The sequence below is a fragment of the Muscardinus avellanarius genome, assembly GCF_963383645.1.
Source record: "Muscardinus avellanarius genome assembly, chromosome: 18".
NCBI lineage: Eukaryota > Metazoa > Chordata > Mammalia > Rodentia > Gliridae > Muscardinus > Muscardinus avellanarius.
Window position 1 is genome coordinate 4623235 of NC_137804.1, and position 26766 is coordinate 4650000.

Consider the following 26766-nt stretch of genomic DNA (forward strand, 5'->3'; position numbering starts at 1 on the left):
ACTACTTTTTGAAAATATAGTTTCTTTATTTTGAAATTACATATAATGCTTAAAATTTAAAACGTCAGACCACATAAAGTAAGACTGTGAACTTTAGCTGTTGGCATTTTGTGGCCGTCTACACAAAGTCTGATGTAGGGTTCATTTTATTGACGAGAAAGGTTATTTTGACTTCATTGAGGAGTCAGGACGATGAGTCTGGCAGATAAGAACTTGTTTTCTCTTGCTCTCTGCAGCCTTGCTGAGGTTGTCTGTAAATATTGGCTGCGTATGAATGTAGAAAAAGATACTGCCTTTCTGTACACCTCCAAATGCGGTTTCATTCCGTTTTATTAAGGGAAGAGGTTGGCTGTGTCCACATAGAGCTTTTGTCCTCAGCTTTCCGTCTCTCCTTTGGCTTCCCAGGTCTCATTTTGAGGTCTGCATTTGATCTTCCATCATGGGGAGGAAGCTGGACCTGTCTGGTTTGACCGATGATGAAACAGAGCACGTTCTCCAGGTGGTTCAGAGAGACTTCAATCTTCGCAAAAAAGAGGAAGAACGGCTCAGGTAAGGTGCCTCTGTCCCCCGGCAGCTGTTTGTGCCACGTGTGGGTGAGAGGAACAGGTGTCCCCTCGGCTGGCTCTGGGGTCACATGTTGCCCTGTCCTGTAATCCCACACTTAGGTTTAAGAGAAGAAAGCTCTGCTCCTGTGGAGAGGCTTGCCCTTGCCAACATTGAGCAGGAAGAGGGGCAGGAACGATATTGATAAGGGAGAAAACAGACCGAATTGTGTTACATGGGTATATAAACGGGCATCTCTTTTATTTGCCGATGACTATGATTTTGGCTTGGTTTTCTATTGGATGGTTTCCTAGACAAAATAAATGCAGACACCTCTGAGTCCCGTTCCATGGGCCGTCAACCTCTTCTCTCCATTGTGACAGATAGAGCCATGTCCGCGTGGGTCTGGCTAGCCTGCCCTCCCCCCGCTTCTGCTCTGCCTTAAATTTCTCCCTACAGCACCTTTACTCTTTCACGGTCAAGGTCAAGGGCATTCGCCTGCTGTTCTGTACACATTTGCGTCTCACCTGTTTGTTTTCTAGGTGGATTCTAAATGCCGGGAAACCAGTCGGGAGCCCCTAAGCTGTCTGCTATTCCCTGTCCTCTTTCAGAACCTTATTGAAATCTGTAGGTGTCTATTGTCTTCCTTTTCTTGTTCCTGTTATGGATTAGATTAACTTCATTTCCTGACTGTCATTTTAAAGGAGGGCTGGAGGGGAGAGGAGGCCACTGAGTGCTTGCTTGGTCTGTCGTCTGGAACTTGCCTTCAAGGGAGGGCATGCAGGGGGCCCTGGACCTCAGAGATGAGGGGCACTTGGGGTGCAGCCTGGACACGGAACATGCGCTGGGGTCAGGCAGATCTGGCTGGAATCCCCCACCTTGGGACACCCTGGGCTGGTTACAGAAACTGATCGAAGCAATCCCTGGGAAGGTTGGACCATTGCTATCTTAACACCAGAAAAGTGAGCCTTTCTGGAGAAACTACCCTGACTTCCACATTACTTCTGTTAAAAGAGCCCCTGGCGGCAAAGAAGCCCCTACAATCGGCTCTGTCTTTCCTGTCATGGATTAACTCCCAGGTTCCAGAATTCCAGGCATCAGCCGTGCCCACTGAGAACAGATCTCTTTATGAGTTTTCAGATGTCAACATTTTTTTTTTTGTATTGATATACCTCTTTGCTTCTAGTGTTGGTCCCTTTAAGAAGGTAAACAGGACTAAATATCTCAAATGTCTAAGCAGGACTCAATAAGAATAATAAATTAATTAGTATAAAAACACACAGAATCTTCAATTCTGCCTGCAGTAGCTGTGCTTTCCCAGGAAGGACATTTGTCATCTGAATCATCGGGAATTTCTCCCTCCCTTCCTCCTCTCAGTTATACAACTCTTGAGAAATCTTCATAGAGCGTAAAAATAACGAGGCCTAGATGCCGCTTTTAAGCCCGTGGCGTTCAGAAGTCTTACCCAACTGCTTTATTTCTTAACAGTCCGAGTTCCCAGGAGATGGTGGGAGTGCAGGACTCTCAGCTGGGGGTCAGTGGGCTATTTATACCAGCTCCCAGCCTTGTGCTTAGGCACCCACAGACGGCTTTGGCCCAGCAGGTGTTGGATGACATTGTTCATGACAGAAATAAAGCCTCAGAGAGGAGGAGAGGCCCCAAGGGAGGAAGAAATGCCAAAACGATTCCTGGGCCATAAACGGCACAGCAGATGGGCCCCGGGGTGCAGTAAGATTGGGTTGGGGGTAGTTAAGTCCCTTTTCTTCTCCATCAGACTCATGCTTCCTGTGTGACTCAGGTATAGGAGGCCTCTGACTCACACACTATCCTGACTCTTAAGTACCTCCAGTTCAGCTGGGTGTTTAATTAAAATATTAAGAAAATAAGAAAGCAGAATGTCCCTCTGCGGCAGAGATCAGTAGCGCCCATCAGATATTTCAGTGTCCCCGCACATTTCCCAGCACCCCCTGCAGTTAGACCGAAGCCACGTGACTAGGTCTGGCCAATGGGCTGTGAGGGGAGGGGCCTGCATCACTCAGCCAGGGACTTCAGAGCTGGCCGGCCTCCTCTACCTCCTTCCTTGCCTGCTGCATTGAGACCCCATGTCACTAGATGTGGGGAGCCTGATCCTAGGACGCTGATGACCTGGGGACTTTGTGTGAGTTTGTCGAGTGAAGTCACTGAAACCTTTGGGGCTTGTTTATCTCAGCAACATAGCCTAGTATTACTCTGACTGATACAGTTTGTGAAAAGTCAGCCAAGTGTTCATTATACCTCAGCCCTTGACCTTGCTGATGAAGAAGCAGGGTTGGCGGGGGCCTGGGCAGCCAGGGATCGGGTCCGGACTGGATCTGACGTTCTCGATACCAGGGCATCTTGACATCGGCCATCTGGTCTCTCATGCAGTAAAAGACACCTGTGGAAAGCTTCGGCCAGAGTCCTAGTGCACACCCTGTGATTTTGCAGGGCCAGGCACATTTACAGAGTGATTTTTAAATGACTGTTAATTGCAGGGTAGTCTGGCATGCAGATTGAGGCTCGGAGATGATGTTGTGGTCACGGCCTTCAAAGTTTCTGACTTCCGGCCTCTGGCCAGCTTCCAAAGGGGGCTGGTGCACTAATGGACTTGGTCTGTGGGGCGGCGGGGGTTAGACTTGAGGAAATTGTTTCCTGTAATTGCTACTGGCCATTAATCGCCAGCATCTGCTGGACTGACCGTGTGCTTTTGCCTTGAAGGACTGCTGCGCCCAGGTTGGGCTAGACCAAGGGAAGGGAGGAGGACAGAGGGCAGCGAGCAGGTCCCCGGGCACTGCCCAGGGACGTGCTGGGTCGGACCCCGCCAGCACGTCCCCGGGCACTGCCCAGGGACGTGCTGGGTCGGACCCCGCCAGCCTCCGTCCAGGAAGTGGAAGTAAATGTGCTTGGGAAGCTGTTTCTGGTGCCTGTAAAGACACCCATTGCTCACTGGCCGACCTGGTCCCCACTCTCTTTACTGAGTCCAGAGGCATCTTCTACACCCTCCCAGGCAGGTCCAAGTCTTACCAAGGGGAAGTAAAGGTTCTCTCAGAATTAGAAATAATTGAGCTAGGCAACCTAGCAAGACCATTTCAAAACAAAATAAAAAAATAAAAGGGTTAGGGTTGTGGCCAGAGTTATAACACCCCTGGGTTCAATCCCCAGTGTGCGTGTGTGTGTTGTATGTGTGTGTGTGTGTGTGTGTATCTTATACACACATGAAAAAGGATAAAGAGATAATTGATGTTTCTCCTTTGTTAAACAGATACTCTGTCAAGAATCAATCACCATTTTTTTTTTTTTTTTTTGGTGGTACTGGGGTGGGTTCCTGGAAACCCTTCTACCTCTGGGCTACACTCCCAGACCCATTTTTTTATATTTTTATTTGAAAACAGGGTCTCTTAAGCCAGTGTGGCTGCCTTCGAACCTGCGCGATCCTCCTGTCTCCGCCTCCCAAGCTCGGGGATTACAAGCGTGCGCCGCCACACCCGGCTCAATCACCATTTTTTCCAGTAGAAAGGACACAGTGCTTTAATGAAATGAATTTACAATCTTCATTCAAGATTCACTTTCAACAAATAAGAATTTCACGATACAGATTTAATTTTTCAAGAAGCTCCTATTTCAAAAAGCGAAAGTCCTATGTTTCTAGTATGCTTTGGGACACTAAAACTGACCCAAGAATTAACCGTCGCTCCCCGCTCCCTCCTCTTCTCATCAGCTCACTTTTACCCATTTGGAGTAAATATGGCTCGGGGTCTCTGGGAGAACTGTGTGCTGAGTGTGTCTGCCCAGGTCGCCTCACCGGCCTATGGTGGCTCCAGAGGTTTTACACAAACACTGTGGCTTTAGCCTGTCCAGGTCATGGACCTGCTGCCTCCGGGCGCCGCTGTGAGGCGGCGGTTCCTCCAGGGACTTTGGTAGAGCAGGTCAGCCAGTCAGCTGCCAGGGGCAAGAGAACTCGAGCTCAGAGCCAGGGCGTGTCCCAGGGGCGGGAGGCCTGGTGCATTGTGTGAGAGTCACCTTGAGATGGGGAAGGCCTGGCAGGAGATGGGACCAGGAGGCACTGGTGTAGAGCTTGTGGACCCTCAGGGAACAGGCTCGGGGGCCCCAGGGAACAGGGAGGGGTGGGGGAGAGAAGGCAAGAAAGCAACCTCAAAGCCAGAAGCGACCACAAGATTTTTTTTTAAATCTCTTTATTACTGGCGTTTTGTTAATAATGAAAAGGCTGAATATATTAAGTCAAAGCTGTAGTGCATTTGCTTCATAATTGTATTTTGAATGTCAGGAGGCTCCTGGGTAAATATGCAATGAGCAGGAGGCAGAGGGAGAGTGAGGGGGGCTCACAGACTTGGTAAGGGCCTTCCTTAACCCTTGGAGGAGAGGCCAGAAGGAGAATTAGGTTTTTTGCTTATGTTGGTACTGGGGATCGAACCCAGAAGGCATTCTACCTCTGAGCCACACCCTACATCCCTATTTTATTTTTATTTTGAAATAGGTTCTCACTAAGTTTTGGAGGGTCTTGCTAAATTGCTGAGACTGGCCCTGACCCTGTGATCCTCCTGTCTCAGCCTCCCAAGTGGTGGAGTTATAGGCATGCACCGCCATGTCCAGACTAGACAGGACTTTTTAGTTTCTTGGGACTTTGCAATGGAAACACAGGTTGCACAGTGGGGTGTATCTTAGATAAAGTAATGAGGATAGAAAAGGGGGAGTTTCCCATCCCCAGATCAGGACCTGCAATGAAGCAGAGGAAGAAGCTGCTTTGCTGATAATTCTACTTCTACTGTTGCCTTTAAGGGGGTCAGATAAAGTGATGTTCCAAGATACACCTTCCACTCACTCTTAATAGTCTGGAACAAGCACTTTTCTTAATCTGTTTTTGAAATGGAGAAACTGAGGCTGTAAAAAGATGTCAGGTACCCAGGTATGATGGTGCATGCTTATGATCCCAGTTCTTGGGAGGCTGAGACAGGAGGATCACAGGTTTGTAGCCAGCCTCAGCAACTTAGTGAGGCCCTCTGCAATTTAGTGAGATCCTGTTTCAAAATAAAAAATAAAATAAGACTGGGGGTGTAGCTTGGAGATAAAATGCCCCTGGGGTCTATCCAGAGAGAGAGAGAGAGAGAGAGAGAGGGAGAGGGAGAGGGAGAGGGAGAGGGAGAGGAGAGACACACGATGTCAAATAACTTTGCTCAGGTTGTACACAAGTGAGAGGTGGATTCAGATCCAGGCAGAGTAACCCTAGAGCTGACCAGTGCAACACATTGCTGATTGATTTGCGAGAGATCCACCGACACGCGAGATCGGCCATGCAGGCGGCATAAGTCTTTATTAGATCGGCCCATTAGTCCCAGGCAGCTCCCTCCCCCACCCCCGTGTCGCGGGTGCGGGATGGGGGTGGGAGGGGGCGTGGAAGAGAGCCTTCCACGGATGTAGAAAATCTCTCCGTCCCACAGGCTTCTGTGTGTGGCTTCTCTGTGTCTCGAGATCGCCGCGTTCCCCTTTTTATCAAAGGGGAGTGGCTTTCCGTGGGAACATCCTGGGTCTCGCAGGATAGGCGGGTCAGCCCCGCCCCTGTCCCATATGGGGTCCAGGACCTAACAATTGCCCCTAAAAACAAGGGCACCCACTCCACGAGGGAAACACTTCAGTGAACATGGTACACAAGCACAAATGTATCGATGCCAATCCCAGTGTCGTGGGCAGGGAGAGGAGGGGAGGAGGCTCACCGAGTGCTGCGTGCCTGTGGGTCATCACTCCGAGCTTCATTGTGATGTATGATCACAGTGCACCGATAAAAAAGACAGCCATTGATTATCAGAATGAAATAAGAATAAGCATAAACATGCAAATTCTATAATTTACAATCAAGAAAACAAGGCTCTGGGGCAGAACCAGCGAAATCGGGGCTACCGTGGGAAGCCTGGCACCTGTGCTTGCTAAAACCTGGGATATGGAAGCAGAAGGTTCATGGCAGGATATAGGAACATTTCAATGTGTAATCAATATAAAAGTTGTCAAGAGCCTGGCGTGGTGGGGCACGCTTGTAATCCCCACACTTGGGAGGCGGAGACAGGAGGATTGCACAGGTTCGAAGCCAGCTGCGCTGGCTTAAGAGACCCTGTTTCCACATTTAAAAAAAAGTATAAAAATAGGTCTGGGAGTGTAGCCTGTGGGAGTGTAGCCGGAGATAGAAGGGTTTCCAGGAACCCCAGTACCACCAAAAAAAAAAAAAAAAAAGTCGTAAAGATACTTTACGTTCTTTTTTCTTACTTGACCTCTGAACCCACCCAGGATGTTCTTATTCTTAGACTACATTCAATGTGGACGAGCCATATCCGGGGTGCTCGGCGCCAGACGTGTTGGCTCCTGTGTGGTCCCAACTGCCCACTCCCCGTTCCTGACATGACCCTAGTGCTGCCCGTCCCTGATCATACCCCCAGTTTTAGCAAGCACAGGTGCTGAACTTTCCAGGGTCCACTCAGTTTTCTTTCTCTTTACTTTGAAGATACGGTTCCTAGAATGCTTTAAGTGACCCGTGTGGCTCTTCTTGTATTTTTATTGGGCTGTGCTGGTCTGGAAGGCTAGGTTAAGCCATTTAGAACCTATAAAACCCAAAGTAAGCTTTTTGCTCTCAGTTTGCTCGGGGCTAGTCCTTTGTTATATGTGTTTTATGGAAGTTTTAGCTCATGTGGGGTCCCCCTTACTGTGAGATGTTGCCACCTCTCTCAGGGGAAGGCGGCTCCCGAATCGCATGGCCCTTGGCTTCCTTGGGCAGTTTGAAAGGAAAGTGTTCTGTGTTTGTGCTGTATTTGTGATGGAGCTTGCGCGTCTCAGGAGAGAATGAGCAGTGTTTTTCTGACATTAGTGGTTGGCCAAGTACATCATGACCTTTAAATAAAATGGCCTCAGATTCATAATTTGCACTGTGTCTCTGGAACACATTCTCTGCTTGGGGTCTGTATGGCCAGGAAGGTCTAATGCTGAAAATGTGTTTACAGTGTAGAAAAATAGTCATGGCACTAAAGCTCCGCTTTTTAAATTTGCGGCCCTTTAAGCAAGCACAGCCCCAAATCTGGGGATTGTGTATCCTCCCCATAATCTCCCATAACAGTTTCCTACTAGGTTGTTTTGTGGTTCCAAGTTCTGGTCTTATTTGCTTTTCCATTGTAAATGTCAGAGGCTCGACCGCTGGGCCCTGATAAAGCTTTCGTGGCTCCAATTCTTGGCTTGACCTTCATTCCTCAAACCTCCGGCCAAGGTTTCTTTGGCGTTCTGTGTGCACAGAATTCAGGACTTGGAAGGCAGGAGGCAGGGAAGTTTCCACGGCCATTTGTAAACGCGCTGTCTTCAAGGGCAGTGGTTCAGCGTGTGCGCTGGCACTTGCCCACGAAGGAGCTGAAAGCGCAGGAGGGTGCAGATGGACGGTGTGTTGGTCAGAAAGTCACCTTCTTCCTTGCTGGTGTGCTGTCAAATTGGAGTGACATCTGCTCACTCCCAGGGACTTCCTCAGGGCCTGGAAGAATGCAGGCTAACATTCTTAGTGGCTTTTTGTTGTTTTGGTACTGGGGATTAAACCCGGAGGCATTCTACCTCCAAGCTACACCCTCAGTCCTAATTTAATTTTTTTTTTAAATTTTGAAATAGGATCTGGTCGGGTTGCTGAGAGCCTCACTAAGTTGCAGAGGCCGATCTTAAACCTGCAAACCCTCCTGTCTCAGACTCCCCAGTACTAGGATTACAGCCATGTCCCACAGGCCATGCTTTTAATGGCTATTTGAGTCAGCTAAAATGCCTGACAAGCACAACTTAGGGAAAGAAATACTTACCGGCTCACAGGTTCAGAGGTTTCAGTCCATGGTTGGCCGGCTTCAAGGCAGAAACTACTCAGTGGCAGGCACGGCTTTAGGGTATGGTGGAGGAAAAGCCACTCTTGTCTCACGGTGGCTAGGAAGCAGAGAGAGAGCAACAGAAAGCATCCAGGGACAGGTCCAGGCCTCAGGACCATGACCGTAGTGACTGCCTCCTCCACCTGGCCCCACCTCTAAGCCTTGCTGCACCAGGGACCATGCATCTAACACCTGAGCTTTTGTGGGGACCTTCTGAGCCCAAACCCTAAGAGTGGCTTGCTCTCGGACGGTTTATCTGGCTCATGAATTAAATATCTATAGCTACCTTTATATTTTCTTCTCTCTTGAGTAATTTCCTATGTTTTTAATGGTTGTGCCTAAAGGAAGGAACATTATACATTCACATTCTCTCTTCTCTCTGTCTCTGTCTCTCATTATTAGAAAATACTCTAAGCAGGAAAAAAAAAAAAGCTAGCATTTGTTTTACAGCCGTTCCTTAATTATTTAGCTCTTAGACATTTCTCTTCATTTTATGCATTCATGTCTCTACCGATTGGCTATGGCCAAGGTGCACTTTCCATAAAATTAGAGACTGATACCTTTCATTTAGAGAGGTTGTTTGAATACAGTGTCTTGTTTCTCCTCACATACCTTCTGCAGGAATTGTCAGTGGCTTCTACTTCGTTCTGATTTTAGAGACTAAGAATTTTTATATGAAGCAGAACATGGATCAGTGAGCAAATGAAGAGTGGATTTCTGCAAAAATCCTACTTTCTACCTCGGTCGCTTAAATACAAAAGGGAAGCTTTTAACTGTGGAATAGAACTTTTGAACACACGCTGGCGTGCCAGCAGGACTAATTGCTCCGGGATGGAGCTACTGAGAATGTTTGTTTTTTCATGGAGAAACATTTCTGCTTTGAAGATGGTTTGCAGAGTTCTCCATGTCATAGCCCCACGGGGAGAGCCTCCCTCCTGGGCTGGATCTTTCTGGGTCGCCAAGGCCAGTCCTCATCCTCTTGTCCCTTTACTGTGTAGGCGTTCTGCTCCCCATGCTGTTAAAGGCCTTGGTATCCCTGATGCGCTCGAAAGATGGCCCGGGTTCCCAGGGGATTCTGGTCAGTGTTGACCTGATTCCAATTTCATGCTGCTCCTTTAAGGATGGGAACCTATCGCTAGAACTGAAATTAACAAACCTACTTTCTCTCCGAAGCAGAGAGAAATACATGGTGAAATTTTAGAGTTAAAGTGGAGCTTAAAACCAGTGCCGGATTCAGGTATAAATTGCTCATTTTACAAACGTGGAATTTACAGTCCCAGAAGCAACACATTGTGTCAAGTAACACTGGAAGCGGACATGTTGTGTCAAGTGATGCTGGAAGTAGGCGCGTGGCATCAAGTAACACTGCAGGGGAGGATAGTGAATTCACCCGCTTTTCCTCAACTGTGACGATGTCTTCTCTCCCTCTCTCTCTCTCTTCTCTTCTTCTTCTTCTTCTTCTTCTTCTTCTTCTTCTTCTTCTTCTTCTTCTTCTTCTTCTCTCTCTCTCTCTCTCTCTCTCTCTCTCTCTCTCTCTCTCTCCATTTGTGCTTTTGGGAGGTCAAGCCTTGAAAATTGAGAACTGAATTTGCATCTTGTGTTCTGAAATTCATACAAATTCATGTGGGAGAGTATAGCCCAACTCTGCGGAGAGCATGGAAATGCTGACAGGTCGCTGGCTTCCGCTGGAAGGAGAGGAGATAGATATGCTTCACTCTTTTGCTCTAATTATAACTCAGAATCCTGGGCACTGTATCCTAGACAGAGGAAGCCTGTGAAAGGTAGAGAGAAGAAAACAGATTGGCTCTGTTTCTTGGGAAACAAGAAATGACCCAGTGGCAAGTTTCCTTTTTCCTCAAATGTCTGAGACTTGGAGATCAAAGTGTTGGCAACCTGGAAAGACCAATGACTATTCTCTAAAATACTACTGCCCACCCCACTGGGGTCAGAGTTCCAAGAAAGGGAGGGCTCAACAATACAGAAAACTTTTAAACAGTGATGGCCGTAGTCTATCCGAACCACAAAGCAATTGTCTCTGGCCTCAACCCTACTTGACAAGTCTGAATAGAGAGCTGAGACCCATATCTTCTCTGGCCAGTAACGAGCCCTTCACCTCTCTTGTGGTGTGAGGTCACATGGGGCACCAGAATTACACATGCACCTGGCAGAAACGTAGTGCCCCTTTCTCCCCACCAGGGCAATGTCAGAGGTAGTCCAGGGGAGAGCCGAAATTTCCAGCTCTGCCCAGTAATGAGGGCAACCCCAGTATGGAGTTAGTAGAGACCATGGGGGAAACTGGAGTTCCCATTTAGTGGGAACAAGGTTCCCTCCTCCAAGGTCAACAGAGGCCAATGGGAAGCCAGGATTGCTGCCTTTCTCTAGCAGCAATGATGCCAGAGTGGTGTCAGGGAAATCCAGGTAAAATGGAAATTCAAATAAGATTCAGAGTCTCAGTACATAATACAAAAATGTCCAGGCATCCATAAAATGTATCATACCCAGAACTTGAAACATCTTAAACTTAATGGAAAAGCTAGTCTATTGGCACCGATGACAGAGGTGACCCATGAACAGGCAAAGATTTTAAAACAGGTATGGGTGAAAAGATTTTAATGAGCAATTTTGAACACGCTACAAAGGAGAAATAAAAAGCCTCAACAAGGTCGAAAGTTTTAGTAAAGAAAAGATATGGAGAACCCAACGGGAATTTTAGAATGAATAAATACAATAACAAAGCCCAGGAGCAGAATGGAAAAGAATGAGTGAGATGAAGGGAAGAACAATAGAAATTGCCCTGTGCGCACAAAAAAGAAATGGCAGACGGATAGAAAAGCTGAGCAGAGTCTCAGGAATCTGTAGCATATATGGGCTCTGAGATTCCAGCAGGAGAGAGGAGAGGGGCTAGAGAAGGACTCGAAGGACCAATGTGGCTGGAAAACGTCCAAATCTGATAAGACATAAAACCAAGAAAGAAACAGGATGAGAAAATACCAAACAAAGCAAACCCAAAGAAATCCACACCAAGATGCAGCGTAACTAAGTTTCTGACAACTAAAGACAAAAAGAAGAGGAGTAGAGCAGGGAGTAGGAGAGCCCCAAATAAGAGGGGGTTAGGTGGACTGCCAGGTCTTAAATAGTGACGCCTGTCTGGAAATGCTCATCCTGATCCATGCTCAGGGTGCCGTGGGAGAGCGAAACTGGAGAGGGCACGTCACGGGGGAAACTGGAAGATGGATCATGGAAATGGCGTCCTGAGCAAACGTACTTCCGTGCTAACTCTTGGGGACTCCCAGATGGTACTCACAGTTGTACTCCTTCAACCTGGCTGTAAACACTTTCCTGAGCACTTGTGACTTGTGTTTAATTTTTTTCTGTGTGTCTGAGGATTGAACCCAGGAGCATCTGTCTCTGAGCTACATTCCAGCCCTACTTTATTTTCTAATTTTGAAACAGGGTCTCACTAAGTTGTAGAAGGCCTCACTAAGTTGCTGAGTCAGGCAGCAAACTTGTGATCCTCCTATCTCAGCCTCCCAAGTTCTGTTTATCTATCTATCATCTAATCTCCTTTACACTGAAGTGAAGTAACCATACCAGGTCCAAGTTGTCATCTTCCAGGTCTAGAAGTCTGAAACCCACCTGCCTTTGTGAGCTGGCTTAATTCAGTGCTTTATGGACTTGGTCTAGTTTAGCCCTCACTTTAGTTGTGTGAGGTAGGCATTATTATCTCCAATGAAACAAAGGTTCAGTGAGATGAGGTCAAGGACTGTTATGGTTAGATATATAATGTCCCCTGAAGGTCCCATGTATGCCATTGATATAATTTTTATAACAGTGGTTGCCATTGATATAATTAAGTCATGAGGGTTATAATCTCATCAGTAGATAAATAATTTGTGATGGATTTACCGGGTGATAACCTAGGCCAGTAGGGTGTGAATGGAAAGGTGGGTCCCTGGGGTTGTAGCTCTAGGGACTGTGTTTGTGCCTCTGAGTCTCCTTGTTTTCTATCTCTCTTGCTTCTGGCCTCCATGATGTGAGGTCAGAGCCTCACTCTCTTCTCTCTGCTTTTTGCCACCAAGCCCTGAGCTCTGCAGAGCTGGCTTGACATGGATTATAAGCCATGAAATATAAAAAAAAAATGAGCAAACAAATGTTCCTTTCTCTAAGTTGTGTGGTCAGTTGTTTTAGCCTACAGCAGTAAGGATGTTGACCAAGACACAGACCCAGAGTCACCCAGCTCAGCCGCCAGCTGTGACAGCCACCAGCCACACCCAGGTCTGCTTGCCTATGCAGGACTGGACACTTGACCACGACTCCAGCCCAGGTTAAATCGTGAGAGTTTCCAGTTTTTGAATCTTGTACTGTAGAGCTGGAAGGGCCTTTCAGCAGTTGTAGTTGGCCCATTTCCTGTCTTCTTCTTTGGGCAAGATGCTCTTATCCCCACATTAGACATGAGCTCTTTCAGGCTTTACCATTATGCGTGTGCCTTGCACCAGGCCAAAGAGTACAACGTCAAAGAGAAACTAGTTTTGAAATTTGTCCAGCCAGACCATATTGCTTTTCTCTTGGCTTTAACTTTCACCATTCACAACAGACAGGTTAGCTTAAAAAACCAACAAATAACTTGGAAAAGGTCACCACAGGCTAGACTCGTCCTTGGTTCTGCCCTTTCCTGTTCAGATATTTGACGTGATTGACCGTGATTGTTCTGTAGCATGCCCATGGTGATATTTTCCGCCAGGGATATTTAGAATCAGAGGCGGGGGTCTGGCTGCTTCCATTTTAACACCATTCTGACCCTGGTATGCTCGTCTTCCAAGGACGGTACCTTCAATGTATTTATAGACAAGATACTGTTTGCCAGGATGACTGCAAAGGTGTTCCTTCTCACTGGAGTGCAAATCTTGTTTTAAAAAATCTTATTTTCCTCTAAGTTGGTGTCTTTGACACTCTGTCTTCACTAAAGCAGAGATCCAGAGCATGGTGTTCATGTCGCTTCCCCACCTTGAGAAGGAAGAGGGTAGGAACTTTCCCACTGTGTCGTCTCTGCAGGACCCTCCTGAGAAGCACATTGGTTGGAGAAGCTTCTGGTTCAGGGTTGAGACACAGCCCTGCTCTTTATTTACCTGCTGGTTGGACCAGTCTCCCTGACAAGCGTGACATGATGCTTGAGTACTCGAGGCCCGCCATCAATCCTAAGAACTGGAATTGGTCCATTACCTACAATGCGACTTTTCTTTGGGTTTGACCTTCATGTGTGAGCCAATTTAAGACGGGAACTAGTGAGAGGAACTCAAGTAAGAAAACAATCTGAGGCCTGAAAAATAGGAGTTAATCATAACAAGAAAGCAATTAATGATAGGCTGATGGCTAAATTATGGTCACTGCTGACTAACTTACATAACAAGGGTGAATTTTGTTCAGCGGCACTAAGAGAGCTGTTGGTTTCCCTGCTTTCTAACCAGGGGAGAATTAACTTCTGTATATATGGTGGGTATTCTTCGGTGGAGGAATAGGAATAATTTAGAAGTGATGTAAATTCAGTCATGGGTAGAGTTGTAAAGAGAGAGAGAGTAGAATTCTGATGAGAAAGAAGAGAAGAGAGAATTTGGGATGAGGGTCAAGAGAAGCAGCTACCAGACAGCTTCAGCTGAACTAGTCTCTGGGCCAGAGGGCAGCAGGAATCGGGCACCACCCACGGAACTGGACCTGACCGCACCTGTGTAGCCGGCTGTCTGTCAAGGAGGAATGCCCAAGGATGCGGCCCACCTTGATTCCTAGCATTGACTGACTTCAGGTTCAGTTTAACTTGTAGCCTTCATTGGCTTCAGGTTAGTTTTGCCACTTCTCAAGCCTCAGATATCTGAAACCATCCAGTGGGTCCCCCTCTTCAATCCGGTTCTTTTGTTCAGTATTGTGCCGGAGGCTCATCCACAGGTTCCATGTCAGTAGTATAGATTTAGATTATCCGTTCTCATTGTCGTATAGAGGGTTCAGTGTATCGACCCATTCTGCTGGCTGTTTGGGAAGTTTCTAGTTTGGGCATGTTGAAGTTACTTCTGCTGTGATTGTTCCATCTTCTGGTGTTTCTACAGACATGTCTCTTCTGCCCTGTTTGTAGCTGGGAGTGGGACTCCTGCCTGTATCCGCTGCAGGAGGTACTAACAGTTTTCCAAAATTGCTGTTCCAGTGTGCACTCCCACCAGCAGCAAATGTGACTTTGTTACCTTCATCCAGACTAGGTACTCTTTGTTGGAAGCGTAGACATTCTGTGGCGAGCAGAAGCTGGTGTAGTAAAGGAGAAAGCTGAGGTGCCCAGCACTCTGCATTTCATAATGACTGAGCAGGCGTATGAGTCCTAGCAGCTGGCTCTGGGGCCCTTGTCTTCCACCCAGGGCCCTCCCTTGCTCACAGAAGATGCTTTCTTTCCTGAGTGGTGACCCACATTGGCCAGCCCTCTGTCCCCTGCATCGATGGCTCTGCCAGCCATCTGTGGGCCCTCCTGTCAAATAGTTCAACAAAACCTCAAATGCCAGCCATTAATTGTCATTTAAAAAGGTCATTATGGGACCGCAGGAGGCTTCAGGCTGCCCAAAAATCTCCCTTTGGCTTCAGATTTAAAATTTCAAATCCCATTAATGAATTTCCTAATGAGCCACAAAATCAGCTCACTTTGAGTTCTTCTCTTGGGCTTCCCTGGCCAGCCTCCGAAGGCAGAGACCAGTTCCATCTGACAGCAGGAAGAGGGCTGCCAGCTCCCAGCAGGGCCTTCCAAAGGGAGATCGGAGAGGGCAGACAGCCTTCTAGCAGGATCTGGTCCTTTCTGAAGCCCCTGGAAAGTATGCTTACAGGCTCTATGTAACTACACAGGAAAATGGACAAAGAGTACTTAAAAATTAAGCAGAATATAAAATGTTATGACCACTGTAATTACATCTAATAAAACACACATACCTGCGCAAGTGTAAGACAGACAGAAAAAGCAAAGGACTGTTTGGGATTGTCTTCGGTGGATAGATGAGTGGGTATTTGTGAAACTTTGGGAAAGTGCCTCTAGTAGTTATGTAAAAAAAAAAAAAAGTTTGTGATTCCTAAGAGGATATTTTTCTTTTTTGTGTTTTTTTTTCTCCTCCCTGTAATTTGGTAAATAGAACTGTAATTGGTTTGTGGCTCTGGGATTATTATGTTTAAAAATCACAGAACCATAATGTATGATTAATGACAGGGTGATACGGTGGAATGAAAGAAGCCAACATTCTAATGAGAAAAATGAGTCTGTGTTAATAAGCCAGGACCTGTTCCAGAATAGAGTTAAGGATTATAGGGCTGGGGTGCAGCTTGGTTGCAGATGCTTGCCTTACAAGCACAGGGCCCTGGGTTTGATCCTCAGGACCAAAAAAGACCAAAAGGAATTTTTAAAAGTGTATAACCTCTGAGTGTGTGTGTATGTACACATATTTGTAAGTATCAATGGGTATGTATATGTATACATGTTTTTATCTGTCTGTATTAACCAGGAAATAAAATATGGGATAATATTAGTAGGAAATAAAATGTGGGTATAATAGTAGATTGGTAGATATTACTGAATAAAATTAGATCCCGAAGTGCATATGTTATATGTGTGTGTGTTCTAACGCACTTGAGCCATACATACATCAATGTGTATGAAAATGCATAAAATAATTCATTAGTTACTTTTGTATTCTGCTCTATTTGCCTATTTATTTTTATTTGTTTGATTTTTGATGAATGTATGCTTGTGTTTAAATAAGAAAAGGCAAATGGTCCCAGGTAACGCTTGGAACGTATAAGGCCCTTGTATACGGTGGATAACGGTACTGGGGAAGGCAGGCAGTGGATAACGGTACTGGGGAAGGCAGTGCTGTAGAAAGACTTGCTTTTCTCTACTCTCCAAAGGAACGTTGGGTTATATCGGTCAAACTGGGATGTTTGTTTTTTTGTAGATAATGCAGAGCAGGTTAAATTTCCCTAATCCCCAAATTCAAAGCCCTAAATGCTCTAAAATTTAAAACTTTTGGGATACCAACATGATGTAGCAGGTGGAATATTTCACCCTTGACCTGTTGTGATGGGTCACAGTGGAAGCAGAGGTTAAGGATGTTATACTTGAGCCGGGCGTGGGGGTGCACACCTGTCATCTCAGCTTTCGGGAGGCTGAGACCAGAGGATCGGGGTTCGTGGACAGCCTCAGCTACTTAGTGAGGCCCTCTGCAACTCAGTGAGACCCTGTTTCAAAATAAAGAATAAAAAGTAGGGCTGGGGGTGTAGCTCAGAGGTAGAGTGCCTCTGGGTTGGGTTCCACCCTCAGTACTGCAAAAAAAAAAAAAAAAGAAAAAAGAAAAACAAAAAGAAAAGAAAAAGCCTTCTAGCGGGGCGTAGTGGTGCACGCTTGTAAGTAATCTCAGCATTCCGGAGGTTTGAGACAGGAGGGTTGGCGAGGGGTAGCCTTCTGATCACAAACACTTGACAATATAGAAAACTAGGGGAAAGACATAGAAGTGTAATGAGAATAAAAATGCTATGTAATATTAAATCTTAGAAATAATCACTGAGAACAGTGCTGGTGTGCCTTCTAGATAGCCAGCACTCATGCCTAGTTACTACCTGTCACGAGCATTCAGATGTCTTGCTTTGCTTGATGGGGAGTTTGTGGGTGGGATAAATAAGATCCCACTGATCAGGGCCACTTACTGATCAGGGCCACTACGCATGTACAGGGAGGTGTACAAGACAGAGGGGAGGGAGAAGAGGCAAATGGGTAAGAAGCATCATTATGGGGGAAATATCGTCTTTTTTTTTTCTTTTTTCTTTTTGGTACTGGAGATTGAATCCTGGGACATTCTACCTCTGAGCGACACCCCAAAGCCTCCTCTCTTGATTTTTTGTTTGAAATAGGGTCTCGCTAATTTTCTGAGTCTCGCTACGTGCAGAGACTATCCTCAAACCTGCAATCATCCTATCTCAGCCTCTCAGGTACCGAGGTGTGCACCGCAATGGCTGGCCAAATGTAGTCTTTTTAAAAAGTATATGCATGTGTATTTAAGGCAGACTAATTTTCAGAAGAATGGTGGCATCTTCTACATTTCTCCCCAGTAAATATTGTATGAAGAGGTATCCTATGTCATCCGATATGGCTGTATTGCATTAATTGTCTTATAATATGCCATCTTATATATTCCAGCATATCACATAATGTTGCATCTTAACCTATGTAACCAATCCTTGATTGCTGGATACTTGGGTTGATTATGATTTTTTTTTTTTTTTTTTTTTTGGTGGTACTGGGGTTCCTGGAAACCCTTCTACCTCCGGGCTACCTATTTTTATACTTTTTTTAAATTTGGAAACTGGGTCTCTTAAGCCAGCGCAGCTGGCTTCGAAACTGCCCAATCCTCCTGTCTCCACCTCCCAAGCACAGGGATGACAAACGTGCGCCACCATGCCCGGCTTGATTATGATTTTTATAACATAAAAAACACTGCTGTGAACATCCTCCTATGTTACAAAATTTTACCATCTTTTCCAATTCTTTCTCTCTCTCTCTCTTTTTTTTATTTTTTGGTTGTGGTAATGGGTACTGGGGATGGGACCCAGGGGCATTCTATGTCCGAGCTACATCCTCGGTCCTATTTTTTATTCTTTTTATTTTTTGAAACTGGGTCTCACTGAGTTGCGAAAGGCCTCGCTAAGTAGCTGAGGCTGTCTTGCGAACCGTGATCCTCTGGTCTCTGCCTCCAAAATGCTGGGATGACAAGCGTGTGCCACCACACCCGGCCAATTCTTTCTCTTTAAAACTCAACCCTGGAAATAGAATCTCTGGTGTGAATGTGTGAAACTGGACTTTCCCTGCCACTGTGGAGGCAGATTTGGTTTGCGGAGGGCCCCCCCAGTTACTCACCCAGTGTTTGTCTCAGTTAAGCTTTTGTGTTTGATCTGTCACAGGCTCGCGTCCACAAGGCCTATGGATTGCGTCCAAGCGCGCACTGCCCTGCGCATTCTTTATGGCTGGTGCAGTTTGGCAGGGCTCTCTGTTTATCACTGATTAAGTAAACAGACCTGAGTTCTACTGAAGCCCTACAGTGTTAGCAGCTCCGTGGACTTAGGACCTCTCCAGGCATTCCAGAGAGGAAATGAGTGTTAATTGCAGGTCAGAATAACAAAGCTGAGCCTGTCTCCTTTGTTCAGAAGGCCTGGATGGATGGCAGAGAGGACCTCCTCCAGCCTTCTAAGAAACCCTAAGCTCTGGGGACCTTGTTTTGGGATTAAATTGCTGGTGTGTGAACCTCGCCCAAACCCTGAGTTTCCCTTTCCTCCTAGGAATTAGTCTCCATCGTTCAGGCCTGACACATTCAATTCCTGGATTTTGGAGATAGGAATCGGCCAATTTTCCTTCTATTTGAAATACATTATTAATTTAATCAACACACTAATTTTGATTAAGGACTTTAATCAAAGTGTTTTTTTTTTTTTTTTTTTTTTTTTTTACGAGACGAGACGCTTGTTTGCCCTGGAGCGCTTTCCAGCTGTGGACACCAGGACCACGGGATGCTCCTAGGAGCAAGCTTCCCGTTCTCCTGACGTTGGCCCTCGCGCGCTGCAGGCTCATCTGGACCACCGTGACCGAGGCCAGGTCCAGGGACTGACGCAATCAGTCCTACGGTTCGCCAGGTTTTGCCTTTCTGATTTGGAAGATCTGGAGCTCTAAATTATTATGTCTAAACGTTTAGCCATAATTGCTTTGATGGTCGATCCTAATCTATGACAACCCTCTCTTGGGTGCTTTATTTTTATATAGCCTGCCCTTCTGTTTCCAATTGTTAAAGTTTTATGATCGCCCCATCGAATGAGCAGAAATAAATAGAAACCCCCTTGTTGTTGATTCTGCCCTGCGGTGGGCCTGGTTTCAGGCTGAGTCAGAAGTGAGCACCCTTTGCTTGGGAGAGCGCTCTCAGCTGAGGGTGGCTGACCCGAGGTGGGCCGGGTGTCCTGACTCTGTCTGGTGCTCAGATGTTGGTAACTGCTTTTGCCGCGTATCCTTACGTTTTCCAGGAGACCACTGTTCTAGGAGATGAGTATATTCCCCTGGCATCGCCTCTTAATTAACTTTTCTAGCACTTAATCATCAAAAGGCTCCTTTAATATCTAGGCAGTGTAGGAAAGCGCCGGATGGGATTTCTTTTATTAGCAATAAAATAAAGTCCCTCCGAGCCCTATTGAATCAATTCTCATTAGACATCGACTCGCAGGGCCAAGAGTTTACCCGTGATCTGGGGCTCTTGTGCGGCAGTTTGCATTTAGATGGGTTTTAGAGAGACAGGACTGGAGGAGCTCCAGGCCTCCGCCCTCTCCATGTGTCTTTGACGTTTTCGTAGCGGTGTGTGTTTTATGGTATTTATGTGGTTTAGGGAAATAGGACCCAGGATAGTTTGGGGTATAAACCAAGGCCCATGTGTCTCTTCAGCCTCCCGTCCCATACAGCCCTACAAATTTAAGTAAAAACAACAGCAATGACAACAAAAAAGAAATGAAGAACAGAAATTTGACTGAATTCTGCAGGAGGCTCGGGCGCCATGCGTGTCTGTCTCTATGAACTGCATCGTGACGGGAGACTAATGCACCAATAAAAGTATTTTAAAAATCATGCCACAGTAGGTTCATACTGTATAGAATTAGAAACCATTTTTGAGCCAGTCATGGTGGCACAGGCTTGTAATCCCAGCATTCGGGAGGCCGAGACAGGAGGATCACAGTTCGGGGGCAGTCTCCTCAGCTACTTAGTGAGGCCCTTTGCAACTCAGTGAGACCTTTTTTCAAAATTTAAAAAAAGTAGAATAAAAAAATATAGCTTGGAGGTAGAATGCCCCCCAGGGTTCCACCCCTAGTACCGCAAAAAAAAAAAAAAAAAAAAAAAAAAAAAAAAAAGAAAGAAAACATTTTTCCCTCTGTGGACAGTAAAGTGCTATACCTGTCGGAAGTGTAAACTAGACCTGTGATCTTATCTCCAAGAATTATTTACAGATACACTTTGCACATTTGAGATGTCCTGTGCTTGAGGTTATAATCGTAACATTGTTTAAAATTCATACCAACAAAGTATAGGGAAAACAAACTAGAGTCTATCCAGATAATGGGATGCCAGGCTGTTATTAAAAGGCGGGAGGAGACAGTCTATATAGTAGGATACAAAGATCCTCAAATATTATAGGAAGTTTAAAACAAGGTTCAGGAAAAATGGAATGATATAATTTATTTTAAAAGGGACAACAAGCCGGGGGTGGTGGCGCACGCTTGTAATCCCCGTGCTTGGGAGGCTGAGACAGGAGGATCGCACAGGTTTGAAGCCAGCCTCAGCTACTTAGTGAGGCTCTCAGCAACTGAGTGAGACCCTGTTTCCAAATAAAATATAAAACAGGTCTGGGGGGTATAGCATGGAGATAGAAGGCCCCTGGGTTTCACCCCCAGTACCACCACCAAAAACACACACACACCCATGCAGGGAGGTAGGGAGAGTCAGAAGGGACGGGAGAAGGAGAGCCAGGGAGGCCGAAGAGAGAAGAAAAGAGGGAGAGAGGAGGGGGCAGAGGGAGAGAGAAGTAGAGAAAGAGATTGATTATTGATGCTGCATATTACACAATCTCTCTGGAAGGATCTATCTGAAATGCATGAACTTGTTTGAGTGTGGGGAGGGGAATTGGTTATTGAGAGGACAGAATTAAGGGGAAGACTTTAAATGTCAAAACATGTGACTTTAAGGCCTAGTCAAAACATTTATAAATGGACCTCAAACTCCTTCCCAAGGGCCATAATTGCTGGCGTGGTGCGGGGTGAGTACTAAGCCTTTGCTTCCCTTCCCCAGGCTTTACAGTTCTGCAGCTGTGCATATACTTGGAAGGGGTATTGTGTGTGATTCCTTCTAAGCAGGACACTGAAATCTTCTTCTATAATTTTCTGCCTATCATTGCATAGCCCCACAACTATAAACACATATAAGTAGGCTCTGTTCACATGTTACCAGAACTTAATTCTTCTGCTTTCCCGGGGAAGTATGTTGATAAGATATTTGATTAGCTCTAGAAGATCTTGACTAGTCTATTTGGAAAGAGTCTCAGAGATGGTTTGCCTGAGTCCCATTTTATTCAGGAGAAAGGACGCTTAGCCAGGGATACCTGGCTGGTTTTATGTTTTATTTGGTTACCATAAGGATAGGCCTTTAGCCCAAGGGAAGGACAATTATGCCCACACCTCTATCCTCATTCCAAGTGCCTCTAAATAATAGGAGTTCTCATCACCAAGCCAGAAATAATCGGGGAAGTCCTTCTAGTACTCAACTCAGAGCTCTGCTCAGATGTTCAGGAACCTAGAATTACTTTAAAATGTTCAGTCAATTAAAAAGCTAATCAAAAGAGGAACCTCAGGCTAACGGGAAAATGAGATATAAAGGAAAATGGTGAGTAATGGAACCTTTAAAATTTGAGTTCACGTCAAGAAAAAAGTTAAACAATTGTTCTTATGATTGTACAGCTTAATATGATGTCAGAAATAATTCTTCAGAGAAAGAAGGATGGCCAGCATGGGTAATCTGGGTATAAGGCTCTGATCCTTTCGCTTGGTAGGGGAGAAGAGGAGGAAGGGTGAGGAAATAGGCATACATTTTAAGACTGTGCTACTCTTTATGGTGATGGAGAAAATAGGATTAAATGGTTTAAAATATGCAGGTAATTATGAAAAAAATAGACTACATATTTCAAGTAACTAAAGGAATAGTAAAAGATCAAAGAAACCTTTGATCGCCACAGGGAAAGGTACTGGGGAATGGCAGGGGGCAGAGGAGAGGCTCAACAGCACAGCATGAAATGACATGAAAAGGGCCGGGCGTGGCGGCACACGCTTGTAATCCCCGCGCTTGGGAGGCGGAGACAGGAGGATCGCGCAGGTTCGAAGCCAGCCGCGCTGGCGTAAGAGACCCTGTTTCAAAAATATAAAATAGGTCTGGGAGTGTATCCCGGAGGTAGAAGGGCTTCCAGGAACCCCAGTACCACAAAAAAAAAAAAAAGAAATGACATGGAAAGATCAAATATATTAGATCAGTACGTATGAATTTATTAAGCTCATTCTTGAGGAACAAAGACACTTAAGTTTAATTTTAAAAAGTTTAGCTGGGCATGGTGGTGCATGCCTGTAATCCCAGTACTTGGGAGGCTGAGTCCAGAGGATTGCAGATTTGAAAGCAGCCTCAGCAGCTTAGTGAGACTTTCAGCAACCTAGCAATTTAAAAACTAAGCCAGGCCTGTGATTAATAAATAAAGATGCGGCGGGTCCCATTGGCGCACAGATACACGTGGAAATCCATTATAGGTGGTATGGGTGCCTTTATTCGTGGGGAGTCAGCCGCCAGCCCCCGCGGGGGCTAGTGGGGGAGAGCACGCCTCTCTGTCTCTATCGGGCTTCTCTTAAATCGAGGGGCGTGGTCTCCTCTGGGAATCACAGGGCTCCGCCTCCTAGCTTCCAGCCCCGCCCCCTGAGGGGCAGCGGCTCAAACCTTTCATCCCGACCTCTTTGACTAAGGGGGGGATACAGGATGATGATTACCCCCTCTAGTTACTTCCTGCTGTGAAGGGGCATCGTCAGGGGCCCCAGGCCGGGAGAAATCGGAGTCTGAGCCGCCCGAAGGGGGCAGATGGGTGTGGTCACAGCGAGAGTTGGAGGTTACCCTGGAGAGCTCGGTGACCTGGTTTGCTTTGAGAAGATTTTAACAGGCAAGGTGCTATTAAAGAAAAAAGAAAATCGTGAGAGTGGAACCCAGGCTGGGCAGGAGCCCTTTTAGATATGAGGCAGATTGTCACTTGATCTATTAATACAAATAGCAGCATTTCCCTGAGGAAGACGTCCTTTAGCAGTTTTTCATTAGACCAGAGTCGTTAATAGCAGCACCTCCCGGAGAGGACCCCACACCACTCTTTTCAGCAGTGAGTGGGTATGGATTTGTCTGGTCAAACAAACACCTGTTACTGCGTCAGGAGCATCAGTTACCAATTTCAGAGGTTTAATACTTATGGCAATTTGGCATCCGAAGAGGGAGAGCACCGTAGTATGTAAACAAGTGGACCTGCTGAAATATAAACATCAAAGAGAGTTATGTTGAGAGAAACAAAGTTTAGTGGGTCCCAACACCGTGCAAGAGAATTTGTCCTGGAGCTGTTGTAACGGAGCCCTTTTAGATATGGCCTAAGCCGAGGGCAGAGGCCGGAGGGCTTGCCATCATCACCCTGGACCGAGATCGGGGAGGAAGACTAAGGCCTGAAAGATTGAGCAGGCCACCAAAGAGGAAACTGGCTTACCCTGTACCAGTAGAGTTACCCTGGGCCAGCAAGGAAGATGGAGGAAGGAGGATGAAGGGAAAAGGAACATGGACCCGGACCACACCTTCTACATCAGCCACCTCACAAAGTGGGGCCAGGAGAGAGGGAGATGGGGCCTGTGACCCCAGCACCCACATTTCATCACAAAATGGCGGCCATGAGCCCACAGAATTATAAGCCTGTGACCCAGAAGGACCACCAGGTGGCGCCTGTGAGTTGCCACGTGGTGTCCAAGATGGTGGCTGTGGCTGGCGGGAAAATAAATAGCAGCTGAAAAGTTCCTAACTCTTCCTGGGCCACCGCAACCCATTTCCCAACTTGTATCAAGGCCAGACAGGTGCTCAGGGCATCTGCTAGTTTAAAGGTTCGACTTCCCATAATTGGTTCGTGGGCGGAAACAAAGAACAGGAAATGGGCATCCCCGATTTCCCTGCTCAATTGTTTGGAAACGGAGGTTAAGAGATAGGGAAGAACATCTTCACCCCTTCTCCAAACCGGAGGATGACCTGGTCATCCGGAGGGTGGTCCCAGTGGACCGGGGGACAATGGGTCACCAAGCGCTTGGATTTTGGGGTCCAAGTGGACCGGAAGACCCAAGTCCAGAACATGCTAACCAAGGGAAAGAGGCAGTTTACCAGAGTGAAGCGTTGCCGGGCAGTGCCGGCTGCTGGGGGTGCGGTGGAACCGGGGCGCACGGATGCCGGTGGCTGGTGTGGATGGCGCTGGCGGCTGGCGCAGGCGGGATCAGTGGGGGCGCACAGGCGGCATGGCTTGCCGGGCCCGTGGTGTGGAGACAAAATGGCTTCCAGGCGTGCGGCAGACGCTGAGGTTGGGCCCCGAGGAGCACCACCAGTGAGCCTGGCTTGGGCGGGTGGAACGGACCAGCAGCAGCGAGTAGAGCTACGCCTGGCGCAGGTGACTGTTGCTGATGCCGAGGCTGGCTGTGCGCTGCCCAGTGAGCCTGGCTCGGGGCGGGCGGGGCAAACTAGCCAGAGGACCCGGTGGTGACCGGAGCATCGAGCTGGAACGGCGGTTTTAGGAGGTCCAAGCGGCAGGCAGAGGTCCTGGCCCGTGCAGGCGGTCGGCAGGCAGAACAGGTGCCAGCATCACCCAAGCAGCCTGGCTCGGGGCCGGAAAGATGGCCGCCGGCTCTCAGCAGAGCCGGGGCTGGAAAGATGGCTGCGGGCTCTCAGCAGAGCCGGGGCTGGAAAGATGGCTGCGGGCTCTCCTGGAGAGCACGGGGCTGTGGAGGCCGCGGCTGGAGCCTGAGCTGCGGACGGCAGGTCCAGGTTAAGGCCCCATTAATTCGATATGGCCTTCGGCACCAATATGATTAATAAATAAAGATGCGGCGGGTCCCATTGGCACACAGATACACGCGGAAATCCATTATAGGTGGTATGGATGCCTATATTCGGGGGGGGGGGGGTGTCAGCCACCAGCCCCCGTGGGCCCTCGGGGGCTAGTGGGAGGGAGAGAGAGCGCCTCTCTGTCTCTGTTGGGCTTCTCTTAAATCGAGGGGCGTGGTCTCCTCTGGGAATCACAGGGCTCCGCCTCCTAGCTTCCAGCCACGCCCCCTGCGGGGCAGCGGCTCAAACCTTTCAGCCTTGTTGCACACGCTTGTAATCCGAGTAATTGAGACAGGAGGATCATGTGTTCTTGGCCAGCCTCAGCAACTTAGTGAGACCCTGTTTTAAAACAGAAAATGAGACCGGGCGTGGTGGCGCACACTTGTAATCCCCACGCTTGGGAGGCAGAGACAGGAGGATCGCGCAAGTTCGAAGCCAGCCACGCTGGCATAAGAGACCCTGTTTCAAAAATATAAAATAGGTCTGGGAGTGTAGCCCGGAGGTAGAAGGGCTTCCAGGAACCCCAGTACCACCAAAAAACAGGAAATGAAATAGGGCTGGGAGGTAGATCCTGTATGTGCAGTAGGAATTTTTTTTTTTTTTTTTTTTTTTTTTACAGTACTGGGGTTGGAACCCAGGGGCATTCTACCTCAAGCCCTATTTTTTATTCTTTATTTTGAAACAGGGTCTCACTACTGAGTTGCAAAGGGCCTCACTAAGTAGCTGAGGCTGTCCATGAACTGTGATCCGCCTGTTTTAGCCTCTCAAATGCCCGGCTTGCAGCAGTATTTTTGTTTCTGTTTTTGTTTGTTTTCTTGTTTTTGTTGTGGGTATGGAGATGGAAAAGCTACGCCCCCTGCCCTTGCAGCAGGATTTTGAGGACTACCAGGTGACACTAATGTGAAACCAGATTTCAGAATCTCAACTCTAAATTATTCCTTGCAAATAACTGCTAAAATCTCAATGTGAGAGATTATTTTTCATAAAAATGTAAACTTTCTGGGGGTTGGAAATGAACTAAAAACATGAAATATCATCTTACAGCAAAAGATTCCTGCAGCTCCCATCTCAGCTTGGGATCTTGGAAAAATATACAATGTTATGCTGTGTAATGTGTGGCATAAGTAACAAGTAAGAGAAGGAGAGGAAGGGAGAGAGGGATGGAGGAAAAGAGGAGGAGGAGGAAGGGAGATTTTTTTCTTACAGTACTGGGAATTGAACTCTCGTAGTACTCTACCTCTGAGCTACATTCTCATCCTTTTTTTATTTTTATTTTACATTCAGTCTCTTTTTTCTACCCTAGCTCCCAGGCAAATAATATTCTGCTTACTTTTCTTTGTAGATTTGCCTTTTCTGGACATTTCATATTTTTTAGAAAATCATGGGATGTTGTCTTTTGCACTGATGTCTTTCTTTTACCATAGTGTTGTGTGTGTGTTTTTTTTTTAAAGTTCACCCATGCTGGGTGTGGTGGCGCATGCTCTAATCCCCTCGCTTGGGAGGCGGAGACAGGAGGATCACTCAGGTTCGAAGCCAGCCATGCTAGCTTAAGAGACCCTGTTTCCAAATAAAAATATAAAAAAA

General features: G+C 46.8%; 1 protein-coding gene across 1 annotated transcript in view; it reads left to right on the top strand.

Moving 5' to 3' along the window:
- Positions 1-439: 439 nt before the first annotated feature.
- The window catches only part of MYRIP (myosin VIIA and Rab interacting protein), a gene marked incomplete at both ends in the record, with an annotated part of 147609 nt that continues 121282 nt past the window's right edge, over positions 440-26766 (top strand). The window contains one exon of the mRNA XM_080715871.1: positions 440-549. Coding sequence (XP_080571997.1) covers positions 440-549 — 110 coding nt within the window. The remainder of the gene's footprint in view (positions 550-26766) is intronic.